We start from the raw sequence: 15,148 nt of genomic DNA, 5'->3' as shown, positions 1-15,148 counted from the left end.
AATCTCTACTAAACTTCCCAAGGTGAATTGTTTGTGGGAGAAGTAAAGAAGGCAAATGGATCTCTAAAGGAGTCTCCATTATTTTTCAAGCTAGAAGAAATCGCCACCAAGAGGCTGGCATCATTTTTAAATGAATTCTAACCAACTCAAGTACTGCATGACTACAAAATCTATTGGGGTTGAAAGTAAAAACCGAGATTCCAATCTAGAGACATACTCGTTTTATCATTGTGACAATATTAGAGTAAATCATTAACAGATCCCAAGCACCAGAAAACATAGCAAGGCTACATCTATCATATGAAAAGCAACCGAATAGCATTGTAATAAACTACATACGAGATTGAACAGTGAATTGCAATACCACTTTTTCGTGTCCCAAAATTCATAATCTTTCCCTACAATGCAAGTGTTTACACTACAGGTCTCAAAAATTGAAACAACTGCATCAAATCTAGCGTCCACGTCCACGACCACGTCCACGGCCGCGCCCTCGTCCCCGCCCCAAAGGCCTCCCTGTAGTTGGAGCATAGTGTAGAAATGCATAAGCAATACATTTGATAATGAGTAGCAAATGATATGATTCAGTATAAACAATTGGACTTGCAGCAGAAAATGACCATAAAGTACAGGCCAGAATGCAAGAACACAAACCTGCAGTTGGTTTCTTGGGCTTGACCCTGGGTGTCTCTTCAACAAGTAAAGTTTCAAGATTCAAGCTGTCAGGTAGGATATAATATCTGATGTTGTTACCTCTCACACTTAAATGATCCATGGTAACTGGATTTTTTCCCTTTAGAGTTAGCTTCACAGCCTTCAAATGCGTATTCATGCTGATATCCACACCTAAGTAATACAAGAAAAACACTCAAAATCAACCCATCAGCGACTTCTAACCTTGACCAATACTTAGGTTTTAAGAGAAAAGAGTGCGTACTTCTACTTTAAGTTCATGAAATGTCATTGAATTTTTTTAAAACAAATCATTGATTAACATATCATAGTCGAAAACAAGATTTCACAACGCAAAGTGCAATGTAGGTCATCAAGCATATTGCATAGATAGAGACTTACACCTCTTTGTAATAATTTTATTGAATAATATTAGTTTGTCGCGATCTAATATTTCTAGGAGAAGTCAATCAAATAATATTAGTAAAGTTAAAGATATCATTTTAGAACTTCTGTCTAGGTGGAAATTGGGACGAGTGATTTTCCTTTTTTCTTTTTATTAACTTTTACATGATTATTAAGTGTTGCCTAACAATATTTGGTAAAATATTTTTATAACCAAAGAGACTTACAACTCATAACACCTCACCTTGGGGCTATGCTGGAAGAGGCTGCCTTTAGCCTTTTAAAACATTGCATATAATCTCAACTGAAATCCTCCAACAAAAGAGGTAACCAACTAAAATTATGAGTCATAAGTTATGACAAGAGTCTCAACTCTTCTGTTACAACTCCTTGTGAAAAAAAACTCTGCCGGTAAATAACTAGTTTCAGTACCAGCAGCGTAGAAAAATACATTAAGTGGAAGATGTATAGGGGGTTGTCAACAGCAAAATGCAAACTAGTCATAATTCACCAAATCCTAAGTCACCCATTAAAATAGAGTCGGACTTCCCTTCCATTTGTCAGCTCCTTTTGTAAGTAGAGAAATGATGTGCTACTTCTTAAACAGTTGTGAAAAGTGATCATCTAGAACCAGAAACAACGACAATGAAACCAAAACCATAGGTAGTCTTGGGGGATAACTGTGGAATGCTTGTTGGCTCTTTTCACAGGGAAATTGGAAAGTTGGATTGACTTTATAGGAAAGTTCGATACTTTTCAATTAGAAGCTGACCAAGACATAGAGGTAGAATCCATTGATTCATTAAATTGTTTGTCCTCTAAGATCACCTTCTCTAAACTCTCTCAGACCTTGCTAAAGCTGAAAACGCCTTTGTAAAGTCAAATCAGTTTGGATGTTTGACACCCCTAGGAAGGTTAACATGTTTTTGAGGTTGGCTACTAATAGAAACCTCAACCCCACAAGAGAATCTAGAAAAAAATTCCCAAACTGGGTTGTCTCCCCTGGTTTGTTCCTCTATTATTCCAATGGGTAATCCCAAAATTACCTTTATCTCCACTATCCTTTTGTCTATAGAGGATGGTCTTTCATTTTTCAACAAACTGGTTTATCTTTTGCCTAACTAGCTTGGGTTACAATTATTTTTCAAAACATTCACAGCCTGATGAGTTGGATGTAAAATAAAATCTGCACTACTACTTCTATAAATATTTTGAGAGAAAAGTATCTATCTTAGATTCTATTTTTAATAGTGTACCATACACATTTTTACGATGGTTTTTCAAATAGAAGATAATCTGTTGTAGTTACAGTCTACTAATGAATATGATTTAACTTTTATCAGAAGGCTCTTTTTTTTATAGCTCCTAGGGTTTTCTCACCCCAAGATTAAACCTAGGTTAGACTTTTTGCTTCACTTGTAACATAGTCTCTCATCAGACGGTAAAAAAGGGTAAAAATTCATGCAAGAATGGCTAATGGTCTACAGAACCCAAAACTAATGGAATTCAGAAGAAGTTTTCATTAATCAAAACTAAGTTATTGCTATTCCAAGGAAGGTTAAAAATAGTTCATGTAGTTAGAGGCCGTGTAGGAGGACAAAGGCGCATATAATTTGCGACTGCTCAATTGACTATGTTTCCACCACTGGGCACAGTTCAGTTACAAGTTGCTTCTCTTTCAGTTATTGCATAGTCTCTTATGCAAAACAAATTTAAAAACACACATACAATTAACCAAAGAATGGCATATGGGCTACCGAGTCCAAAAATGCTGGGGTTCAGCAGAAGTTCATGCTTAATCAGACTAACGTAACATCATTCTAGTGCAGGTTTCTCACCTCAAGTTGATTGTAGAAGTATATTCACTTGGTTTGTTTCCGTTTCAAAAAAAAAAAAAAAAAAAGTATATTCACTTGGTTGAAAAAACAATTCCATCAAATCAAATGGGAAAGAATGAATTGTAGGAGTCATTCCATGAAAAAATGACGGGACATTTTAAACATTTGTTTAAATCTACAAATATATCATGAAATAGAATGCATATTCAGCATCAGTAGAGAGTAATCAAAAGTTCAAATTATTTTGAAAATGAAAATAATAAAAATAAAAACAATAGAGAGAAAAACATCTCATCCTCCCAACGTCCAGAAGACAAGGAATTTAATTTGCCGTAAGCAACTCATAAGTTGAATACTAATTTTTAAAATTAAAAATGGGAGCGGGATAAAGAACCCTTCCGTTAGCTTTCAAAGGTCGGGAGATGGAAGTGAGACGAAAGCAATAGTAGTGAGAGTCGTACACTGGTGAACATACTGAAATGTTGTACAAATTCCAACGCAGTGAAGTTCAAAGAAGAAAATAGAACAGAAGTTGGAAGTTAAAGAACCCTGAGCCGCAAAGTTGGTAAATCTAGGGTTTAACAAGATTTAAAGAAAGAGAAGCAGAAAGACCTGTGATGGTTCCATGGACAACAGTTCCATTTTTGAGCTCGATAGAGACAGTCTCATTGTTGAGCTTCATCAAAAACCTGTATGAAAACGAAGATTTCAGAAATGAAAAACGGCATTTGGATGTAGATCGAGAAGAAAAAGAGGGCAAAAATAGAAAAAGAGAAGAAGATACCTAACAAGCTTCATGATTGGAGAGGAAAGGAAGAATGTAGGGTTTCAAACAACGAAGCGGGGGAGAGGAAATTGGGAGATTGCCGCGGTTTCGTCCCTATTTCTTTCTTTTCTTTCTGCCCTTCTTTCCTTGAAGAAGGAAATGAAGAAAAGGCCCAACACTGAGAATTAAGGAGGGACGACGAGGGGGACACTTTCTTAACTTTTCTCAACTTAGGTCAATTATCTTTAATCTTTTGAGCCCAACTTTGCGTTATTAATTAAAACATTGCATCACAAAATCAAATATGGCCAATGGTGTAATTCTCATTGTTGGTGTTCACTCATCTAATTTTTGCTTATCACTCTCATTGAGCTTGTTTATTTCAAATGTAACACAAAAATGATAAAGCTATCATCTTCTTGCCATTTCTTATTGAAAATGTCCAAACCACTATTCATCTCCATTTCAAACGAGTTGTTGACTATTTTAACCTACTTTTTGTTACTTATTTAAAATTTAGCTTCCAATTTCCATTCTTCGATGTTCGTATATCGTTTGTTTGTTCGGTTCTCCTGCCCTCATGTTCCAACTAGCAATTGTATTCAATTAACTATTCATAACACATACCATTAGCATTTTGGAATGTAGACATCCCAGTCTTGTTCAAAATTAGAACTCGCATTTTGATGTAGTTATTTTTCAAGTAGTATGATGTCACCATTAATTTGATCCTGTTGGTTTATTTAGCATTTCATTCGTTCATCGGTACTCATACCGTCTCTATTTATTTATTTTTTATATGTTTTATTTATATTTATTGACATAAAAATTGATTTCCTTATACCATTTATTAATAGTGTCGTTAACCTAGTTGAGACTATTGCTTGATTCTATTTATGATATCTATCTCTTTTGGTCTGTTAAAAACTTCCTTTTGGTTAATTGCAAAAATATTGACGATTTGATTCGAAAACCACCCTCAATTAACAAACCACCCTCGATTAACAAATTCCAATTTGTTTGATGATTTGTTAGTTTCTTAAGTTCTTTTGTTCCTGGTCTCTTTTATTCAAACTTATTTATTTGTATATTGATTTTGTGTTCTGATTAACCAGATTTATCGTTGCAGCATAATAAACCAAAAGCAAAAAAGAGGAAAATCTAACGTATAAAAGTTGTAGTATTAAACATCCTCCAAGTAGAATTTTAAATTTTGAAAATTTCAACAGAGTAAACAGGGAAATTCTTCCTTTTCTATGTACATGACAATAAGTTAGTGTATTTATTAGTCTAGTTGAGATGACTAATCATAAGGTGTTTAGGTATTTGTTTCACATGAAAAAGGAAGTGAATGTTTAATTGGCAAAATACCTTCTCTTTTCTTTTTTTTTTTTTTGTTAATTAAATAAAATTAAAAGGATGAGAACTTAAAAAACACCTGATCTAAAGAAAAAGATCATCCAAAAAAATTGGATGTTTCTAAATGAGGGAACATGAGTTAATTTTGGTTTTTCAGCTGGAGAAAGAGAAGAGTTTTGGATGAGAATCTTTCTGATGCATTTCCAAACCATTCCGCTTTGTTTCTTTCTGTATTAATTCAAGTAAACAAAAGAGCATATATGGCTAGATCAAATCAGATCTGTTCTACTTTAAAGTAATATAGTAGAACAAATGCCAAGAAAATTTGATCAAATTGCAGCCACCAAATCAGAAGATATGAACAAAGTTTATTTAGATGGCTCCATGAGATTAAGATTGTAATAAGAAGTATCAAATTTGGTATAAATAAGTACCTAATGGCTACGATGACCCTTTTGCTCACGAACACTAGTCAGTGAACGCAATCATGTATTGGCAAAATATTTTATAGATTGGAAGAATCCCAACTGGCATAGACTGCTCCAATGATTTTCTCATGTAAGATTGGCCCTGAACAAACAATTATTCCTCGATCGAGACCTTCTAAGTACACACCCTTTGAGAAATCCAAGGGACGACCTCCAGCATCTGTTACCACACCTCCCGCTGCTTCTACAATGATAACACCAGCAGCATGGTCCCATATCTTCTCTCGGTATCCGGTCCTTGCAAACTTCATAAATATCTCAGCATCGCCACGAGCAATTGCGGCATACTTTACCATACTATAGACTCGCAACGGCTGCTTCCTGCCACATAAGTATAACCATTAAAAGAAATTGAAACTACTGCCACTGGAGCAGTTCAGGTTGAATGGAATTGTGTTAAAGATGTGCAAATCCCTTGTCATACTAGTGGTGATCATCACTTGATTAATGACAAGCATAAGAATCTATTCACAGAGCTAAACATGTTATGCATAAAAAAGTCCCACGTTCATATCAAAAAATTTATTCAAAAACGTTTGTTGATAAAAAAAAATGTATTAACTTAACCAAAAGTTTGGCAAGTCTTTGTTGTGCTGTAACTAATATCTGTTATGAAGTTGATTTCTCCAAGTATTTTAACAAATAAAGTGAATAAGAAGATGTTTCATTTATTTGCTGATTCTTGAATGCTACATCATAGGTTTCATCACGTACTTTGTAGTCTAGTCAGTCAAAAATTCTCTTTAAATCCATTAAATAAACAAAAAGAAGTAATATCGACAACGCACCTAAGCCCTACACTATGAGCCAGCCCTGCAGTGAATGAGTGGTTTGAGTTCCGCTTCTCCACAGGTTCACAGAAAATTGCATGTGCTGGATCATCAATTGAAGAAACCTGAATAAGGCTAGCTGAATTTGGCCACTCAAGCTTCTTATCGCCATGAACTAATGGCTGCATCCACGCCCCATTGCAGCTTTTCTTTGCATAAATGACGCAACCTTTTTCCAAGGTATCAGAACACGGTTGTAATAATAACTTTGGCGTCGATACCTTATAGTGGTAGTGAAAACATTCCTTCTTCAACGGATAATTGGGACAACCAAGAACTCCAAGAATTACTTCACCATTTTCAATCAAAGCCAAAGCAACAGCATATTGATCCCCACGAACAAAACCTAACGTTCCATCAACAGGGTCAAGCACCCAATGTCTTCCTGTGGGGCCACCAGTTGAATTACACCGGCTTATAGCCTCAAGAATTTCACTAGTTCCAAGTTCTCTGGCTGGACTTTGAAGACCGTACTTTGGTGCTTCAGCCAAGCACTCATTTACAGTTTTTACCACAGCTGACAACAGACTTCTCGAATCTGGTGTAGAAAGAGTTTGTACATCCTCTTCAGCAACAATGGATATGTTTTTCCTTCCGAAGTATTCAGAAAGGATCCAACTAACAGTTGCTTGTACGCTCCAATCTGTTCATGAGTTGACCCAACCGTATGAAAAAACAATTAATGAAACGATGGATGAAGATATAAACAGAGTAAAATAGTAGGCAAATGACATCTATTGATAGTTAAAAGAAAAGAAAAAATCAACTTCAATACCTCTTAGTTAATCAACATATGTGTTTCCTAAAATATTAAATTTGGATTTCTCAAGTTTCATTGATAAATGAAACATAAAAGTAGAGTCAAGGCCTTAAACAAGCCACTAATTATGTTACCAAGCACTACCTACTCTTATTCTTCTGAATATTACTTCACAAACAAGAAAAAGATACAGAAAGCTTGAATTTTAACATGAAAAAAATAGTAAAATTTATGGAACCATGAGAATTAATTATGCAATCTTATTATCATTAGCAAATTCCTCGGTGAGATAAAAGCTGCCCTAGCACTCCACCTCTGGTGCCACTCAGTGATTGCAAGAGTATGAATGCAATATAAACAAATCCCATCTACATCAAACCAAGTTAGTAGAACGCCAGATAGTTCCTAAGTTAAAAAGAATGATTGCTCCATTGTAAACCGTTGTTAGATACCTAGATTAGTATAGGGTAAGGGCAAAAGGGTAATTAGATTTTTTGGTAGTTAGTTGGTTATAAATAGGAAATTGAGGAGGGAAGAAGGGTATGAAGAATTTGGTGAAGAATTAGGGCTGCAACATTCCTTGAAAGAGAGGAAGGGCAGAGGGTTAGGGTTCTTTTACTTTTCTTTCACTGCTTTTATATTGTAATTCTGTTGAAGGTATCAATAAAATAGAAACACTATATCAGTGTTCTATCACCCGTCAAATAAATAATAACAATAGTAAATGCAATAAAATAGAGAAGCATTCTCCAAACGTGAGACCCTTCTGTAATATCAATATTCTTGACCAAGTTCCAACCATAATGAAACCTAGGTAGCTCACTGATAGGCCCCGATCACTAAGGTTTATGTTACAAGAAATGCAAGAAAGAACGGCAATATTATGTAAAGGGTGGTAGGGTAATATGAGGTTGTTGTAGGTGGACCCATAGGAATGCTGGTTGTTAGCAAGGCCTGTGTGAGTCGTTATATAGGGTGTGTATGTGGGACGAGGTATGAAAAATATTACTACTGTTTACGTTTAACCCTAATCTCAAATTGGGAAACACGGGAAGTTTTGCGACAACAATCATGACAGCTTGCGATAATGACATTCGGAACCCTGGAGGTCAGCCATACCGGAGACTGACAAAGGAGATGCAAAGCAAGAAAGAGAAAGGTATTTGCTTCAAGTGTGATGGGAGATTCAGCTTCGGCCACAGGTAAGAAAGAAGAAAGAATTACAATTCATGTTTGTACAAGACAGGGAGAACATGTCTTCTTCGGAAGAGGAAGACGATGCTGAAGGAGGGACAAACCAAAATGACGATGGTGTCATGGAGGTAAGGGATGACAAAGAAGTGGCCCATTTGTCCTTGAACTTGATGGCAGGATTAAGCTCCCCACATACCGTGAAGGTCAAGGGGCTGATTAGGGTGGTGGTGTTGATAGATGGAGGAGCGACCCACAACTTTATTGACAAAAAATTGGTGGCCTCGCTTAAATTGCCAACGTCAAACACGGAAGATTATGGGGTGATCCTTAGAGCAGAAGGATCCATTCAGCCGCCGGAATTTGCAAAAGAGTGGTCCTCACTATTACTGATTTGATAATTACCTAAGATTTTCAGCCTCTGCGTCTTGGAAGTGCCGACGTGATATTGGAGGTGTTATGGTTGGAGACGTTGGGCAAGGTCACAGTGGAATACCGCACGTCAGTATTGGAATTTATGCTTGGGGATTGGGTGGTGTGATTACAAGGAGATCGAAGTTTGGCCACAAAGCAGACCACGTTAAGAGCAATGATGAAAACTATGGAAACAGGTGACCGCAGACTATGGATTGAGGTAAGCACTGTGAAACCAATGGCTGCCGAAGGGAAAATGACTGAGGGGGAACCGAAAGTCAGGGGTGCACATAGAGAAGTTTAGAAATTGTTGGAGGAGTATAAGGAGATATTCTTTCCCTTGGAGGAATTACCTCCCAAGAGAAGTAATGATCATGCCATAGAATTAGAGCAAGGAGTCAACGCAGTCAATGTTAGGCCATATCAGTATCCCCAATGACAAAAATATGAGATTGAGAAACTTGTGAAAGAGATTTTAATGGCGGGTATCATACAGCCAAGTCGGAGTTCTTTTTCCAGCCCAGCGTTGTTAGACAAGAAAAATGATGGAAGCTGGAGATTTTGCATGGACTACCGAGCATTAAATAATGTCAGAGTCCCAGATAAGTATCCTATACCCGTAGTAGATGAGCTATTAGATGAATTATATGGTGCTACTTTGTTTACTAAAATTGACTTGAAATCAAGATATCATCGGATTAGGGTGAAGCCAACAGATGTGCATAAGACGACATTCCAAACTCGTGAAGGGCATTATGAATTCCTTGTCATCTCTGAAAGTTTGTATCAGTCTTCTTTGACAACATTCTCATCTACAGCAAGACTGTAGCAGCTTATGTGCAGCATCTAGCGATGGTGATGGAAATTTTGATAGAAAATCAGTTTGTGGCCAACAGCAACAAGTGCCAGTTCAGAGTGTCACGGATTGAATATTTGGGACATATTGTGTCCAAGGAAGGAGTGGCAGCCGATCCAACAAAGATTGAAGCCATGGGAAAATGGCTTGTTCCCTGAAAGAACTCAGAGGGTTTTTTGGGACTCACCGGGTACTATAGAAGATTTGTCGAGCACTATGGCAGCATTGCCCTACCATTGACACAATTGATCAAGAAGGAAAATTTTCGATAGAACCAGTATGCAGATATTGCCTTCCAGCGTTTAAAGGCAACCATGATCCAAGATCCTGTATGGGCTTTACCTAATTTCAAGAAGCCCTTTGTGGTCGAGACAAATGCATCTGAAGTCAGGTTGGGGACTGTACTCATGCAGAATAAACGGCCACTCACGTTTTTCAGCCAACCAACAGGTTCAAGGCGGTGTATGAGCGTGAACTGATGACTATTGTGTTTGCTATTCAAAACTGGTGACCATATTTATTGGTAGGAGGTTTATTGTTGGCACCAATCAGAAAAGTTCGAAGTTTTTGCTCAAACAACGGATAAGAGCAAGGGAATATCAGCACTGGATCGCCAAGTTAATGGGCTATGAGTTTGGGATAGAATATAAAAAAGGCTTGGAAAACTCGGCCTCCGACGCTCCGTCTCGGTTACCAACAGCCATGGAGTTGGGTCTGCTAAGTATAGTGGGTGATCTCAATGTTGCTGGGTTTAAAAAACAGGTGGAAGAAGAAGAGGAATTGAATGAAATATGGAAAACTCTATAGGCAGGGCAAGGGGGTGTTGCTGGCTATTCCTTACGTGGAGACCTTTGCTATAAAGCCCGTTCGATTATCCCGGCATCATCTCCAACCATCCCTCTATTATTAACTGAGTTTCATAACAGTCCAATTGGCGGCCACCAAGGGAACCTCAAGACTTATCAACGTTTGGCTTGGGAGGTGTATTGGAAAGGTATGAAGGTTCGAGTTCACTCATTTGTCACGGAACGCAAAGGTTGCCATCAAGCTAAATATCTCACTTTGGCACTAGCTGGATTACTCAAGGCTATCCCAATCCAGGATAAGCATGGGAAGACATTGCTATGGATTTTGTGGAAGGGTTATGTTAGATACCTAGATTAGTATAGGATTAGGGGTATAAGGGTAATTAGATATTTAGGCAGTTACATATGGTAGTTGTTATAGAGTGAGGAAGGGGGAGGTGGTTGAGTAGTATCTTCAAGAGAGGGGGTCCCACGTACCATAAACTTGGATCATATAGTAGGATTTCATGAATTCTCAATATATTTCAGATTTTGATTCTTGTTGGGAAGTGGTGTTCTATCAAGTTACCCAAATCTAGGGGCTACGACACAATTCTGGTGGTTGTCAATCAGTTAAAAAAAATGCACACTTCCTCCTTTTGAAGCATCCATCCAATGCTCGTTCGGTGGCGACATTGTTTATACAGAAAATTGTGTGTTCACACGGATATCCTCAAAGTATCATCTTAGATTGCAACAAGATTTTCACCAGTTTATTTTGGAGGAATTATTCAAAGCCTCAAGTACTCAATTAAGTCGCAGCATGGCCTACCACCCACAGACCGACGGTCAATCGAAAGTTGTCAACCGTGGCTTGGAAACTTACTTACAGTGTTTTGTCATGGGGAAGCCGAAGCAATGAGCCAAATGGATACCTTGGACAAAATACAGTTACAATATAGCCACCACTCCACCAGCGAGATATCCCCATTTACAGCTTTATATGGCTGCCCACCTCCCTCTGATGTGTTTTGAGAAAGGCACAAGCCCAGTTGGTGAAGTTGAACAGCAGATGATGACTCAAGATAATATGCTAGCCACTTTGAAGACCAACTTACAACAGGCTCAACAACGCATGGTTACCTTGGCCAATAAAAAAAGAAAAAGAGGTTGAATATGATGTTGGTGATTGGATATACTTGAAACTGAAGCCACGTCGGTAGTCTTCTTTAGCACGCCATAGCCATCCAAAACTCGCTCCAAGGTATGTGGGCCCTTATCAAGTTGTGAACCGTGTGGGGAAAGTTGCTTATAAGTTAGCTCTACTGCCTACTTCAGGAATTCATCCCATTTTTCATGTCTCTGTATTTCAAGGTGGTGGGTAGCAGCCTGCCCATTCTGCCTATCCCTACCAATTTAGCCCCTAACCTGAGCTTTGTTTTACGACCGGCAGAGGTATTGGGATTGAGTAATTTGCCCATAGAGGAGGGTGGTTCGAAAGTTTTAATTTTCTGGGAGCATAGTTCGCCAATTGATGCAACATGGGAGGCGTTTTCAGTAGTCAAAGATAAGTTCCCGTACTTCCACCTTGAGGACAAGGTGGCTCTTTGGGGGCGGGTAATGATAGGCCCCCGATCGCTAAGGTTTGTGTTAGGAGAAATGCAAGAATGACAATATTAAGAAAAGGGTAGTAGGGTATTATGAGGTTGTTGTAGGTGGGCCCGTAAGAATGCTGGTTGTTAGTAAGGCTTGTTGTGAGTCATTATATAGGGTGTCTGTGTGGGAGGAGGTATCTGCGTGGGAGGAGGTATGAAAAATATAACTATTGCAATTGTTCTCTTTGGAGACAATTGGGAGAGAAAGGGAGCTCTTGAATCTTCCCTTGAGTGTTGGTAAATAAAATTGATAGGCTGAGTCCTAACACTTAAACTGTTCATTCACTAATAACTACAAAAAATATAATCAGCAACCTCGTCTATTTTCATTTTTTGCTAAACAGCGTTCGATTAGATGCATCAACAAATCAAGTGGGACTTTCTACCTAGAATAATGAAGCAGCATGATTACTGTGGCATCACTTTCAGAAACTCAACATTTACTACAAACGTTTAAATTACGTTTAAACATCAACTTAGAAGGTAATAAATGACTTGGAGAGAGTCTGTGTGTCATCTTCCTGATACATCAATATAGAAGATAATAAACAACTTATAAAGGATAAACAGTTCAAATGATAAAAGGAAAGTACTGAGAATAAACAATGAAAGATAGCAGAAGAAAAGGATGTTTGGAGGGAACGCACAATTACTTGAAAAATAAACTACAGAGTACAAAAATGTCCCTAATAACCTGTAGTCAAATAAAATTAAAGGTCTCTATCACAATCCTAACAATATAAAATCATAAACACTTGCCCTTTGGACAACGTGAGGAATCAGGAAACTAAATTACAAAAACAGAGAATAATGGATGAAAACAACCTGTACCCCACAATGACAGCATTAGACTTTATGGTGTCTTCTTGATCTCAACAAAGTATCAAATACATTACATATATTCATTTTCTCACATTTTCCATAAGCCAAATAAACACAAGCATATAACATGCAGTTCCCACTTCAAAGTTAAAAGAAAACGCATTCAACAGACAATAAGAAAAGGAACATCGATAAAACAACAAAAACAAAGAAAGAATACCGGCAATTGTCACCGGAGAATCATCGTCCTTGGCCTTAACCTGAGCATTGCCGTTTTCAAGCAAACCCTCTTGAACTCTACGGCAAAGAGCACAAGCCAAATGAACAACACGAACCGCAATATCCAACTCCTTCGAGTACTCTCCATCCTCCATTGTCAAATATCCAGAAGTTTTACACAAAACCCAGATGTTAAACAGCGATTCTAGCAAAACCCAACAAAATTAGGAGGTGCTGTTCATTGTCATAAAGATTAAGAACGTCGAGGCATTTCGAAGAAGACGATGCGTCGGGTTTGCGGTTGAATGGCATGTAATGGGAATGGTAATTGTTAATGTTAACGAGGGCTAATTTGGGTTACTGTTATGGGAAAGGTATCTGGCAGATGGAAGGCGATTAGCGAGGAGAAGTTGAATTTTTGTGCACTTTTGGCAACCCACAAAAACCACAGGTGTCACTTTCTCCTGTATATGGAATCGAGAATTTTGCCTTTTTTTCTCACTTTTCCTTTTTGTTCGTTCGATTATTTCTTCCTCGTCGAAATCTTTCTTGGGTTCAAACTTGAAAGACAGGAGGTTCGAATTGTGAATTCAATTCGATTCCTTTGAAGAGTTTTTTAGTTTTTAGTTTTTCATATTTTCAAATTTCCCTGGTAGAGCTTCGATGTTAATGCAAAAAATTGAGATATTTACAAGTCTGCGTAACAAAAGGAATATCCGTTCCAAATATTCATACATTTTTATATTTTATTTTAATTTTAAAAAGAATTCAAATTTAACTTTTCAATCAGAAATTGGGTTTATCACACTCTTTCTTTTTCTCATTTAAAGAAAAATCCAATTCAACTAAAGTGATATAGTTGAAACATCCAATATATACACCTACCAATAGTATACACTTATACATTCAATACACATATATCTATATACCATGTGCATTATCTATGTATACTTAAAATATTAATTTTTAGTTGAAATTTTATTCAATATAATTTTCTTAACTAACTACTTAAGATTAATTTTAAGATTTCCTTAAAAAAATAACCAATTATTGTTACATATAAAACTACTCAAACATTTTATTTATTGCATAAATATATTTATGTCTATTTTTCTATTTTTTACAATTTCTTTTAATTTTATATATTTTCATGACATAATATTTTTTATAACGGGCTTTTTCTTTTAATTTGATGACCTAGGTAACCTAACTTTAATCATAGACTAACTACGAACTCATGTTCACACATGACCATTCTTAGATATGCATAACTGAAAATAGTTCATCAGCGTAGATCCAATATGTCTTCCATTTAAAGGGTAAAACCGAGTGGGTAGTTAGGGACATAGGGGTGCAAGATGGAATTCACTTCTGACATCTTTAGAGTCATTTAATAAGTTGTTCCCTTTTATAATGAATTCAGGTCGTTATACTTTCTCATTGGCCCGAAAGGATTAATGATACTTAAAGAACAAGAAGTATCTCAAGAGTAAAATGGTAAAGTGACCCATTTGAGATTATGAACAACCTGCGAAAGTTAACTTATTATTCATGGTTATATCAGGTGGACATAAATATATTTATAGTGGGGGAGTACAACTATATTTATAGTGGGGGAGTACAACTACGTGTGGAATGATCCATTAGTTAATGAATGTTGATTAGCTTGGTCCAAAAAGGTTTAGTCGATTAATCTCTTATCGTTGAAACTCATATCTATATCTATAGGTCTATTAGATGTCCGTACTAGCTCATTATGGCAATAAAAGTTAGAACAGGATGATCGAAAATTTGAATAATTCAAATTAATTTTCATAAATAATATTGATATAATTGACGAGTTTTTATAGAAACAAGTGATCTTTAAATCTTGGAAAATTCGAGTAGAGATTCAAGTTAATTCAATTGGATTGATGGAGATTGATTTATTATTATTATTTCATTAATATTTATTCGATTTATTAATATTAAATAATAAAATATTTAGAAATTTTTTGAAATTTAAATAATTTGAAATCTGAAATTCAATTTCAAATTGAATTTCTTCTTCAAAGGCGATGATATCTTCCGCATCTTTCTATCGTACAT

General features: G+C 36.7%; 2 protein-coding genes across 3 annotated transcripts; both read right to left on the bottom strand.

Moving 5' to 3' along the window:
• Positions 1–198: 198 nt before the first annotated feature.
• Positions 199–3,885, bottom strand: LOC101216112 (small nuclear ribonucleoprotein SmD1b). Its single transcript, XM_004150058.3, has 4 exons — positions 3,700–3,885; positions 3,528–3,604; positions 655–846; positions 199–516 (listed from the first exon to the last, which is right to left on the bottom strand). The coding sequence occupies exons 1-4, from the start codon at positions 3,711–3,713 to the stop codon at positions 455–457; spliced, it is 345 nt and encodes a 114-aa protein (XP_004150106.1). The 5' UTR covers positions 3,714–3,885; the 3' UTR covers positions 199–454.
• Positions 3,886–5,233: 1,348 nt separating this feature from the next.
• LOC101215869 (PAP-specific phosphatase HAL2-like) lies at positions 5,234–13,706 on the bottom strand. 2 transcript variants are annotated; one of them, XM_004150057.3, is made up of 3 exons: positions 13,062–13,706; positions 6,317–7,001; positions 5,234–5,849 (listed from the first exon to the last, which is right to left on the bottom strand). In XM_004150057.3, exons 1-3 carry the CDS (start codon positions 13,213–13,215, stop codon positions 5,546–5,548), a joined length of 1,143 nt encoding a protein of 380 aa, XP_004150105.1. In that variant the 5' UTR covers positions 13,216–13,706; the 3' UTR covers positions 5,234–5,545. The 2 variants fall into 2 exon arrangements, with proteins under 2 accessions (XP_004150105.1, XP_031739355.1); XM_031883495.1 differs by lacking the exon at positions 13,062–13,706 and adding an exon at positions 9,922–10,620.
• Between the last annotated feature and the right edge of the window lie 1,442 nt (positions 13,707–15,148).

The sequence above is a fragment of the Cucumis sativus genome, chromosome 3 (genome assembly GCF_000004075.3).
Source record: "Cucumis sativus cultivar 9930 chromosome 3, Cucumber_9930_V3, whole genome shotgun sequence".
Classification (NCBI taxonomy): Eukaryota; Viridiplantae; Streptophyta; class Magnoliopsida; order Cucurbitales; family Cucurbitaceae; genus Cucumis; species Cucumis sativus.
This window is presented reverse-complemented; position numbering and strand designations above follow the sequence as displayed.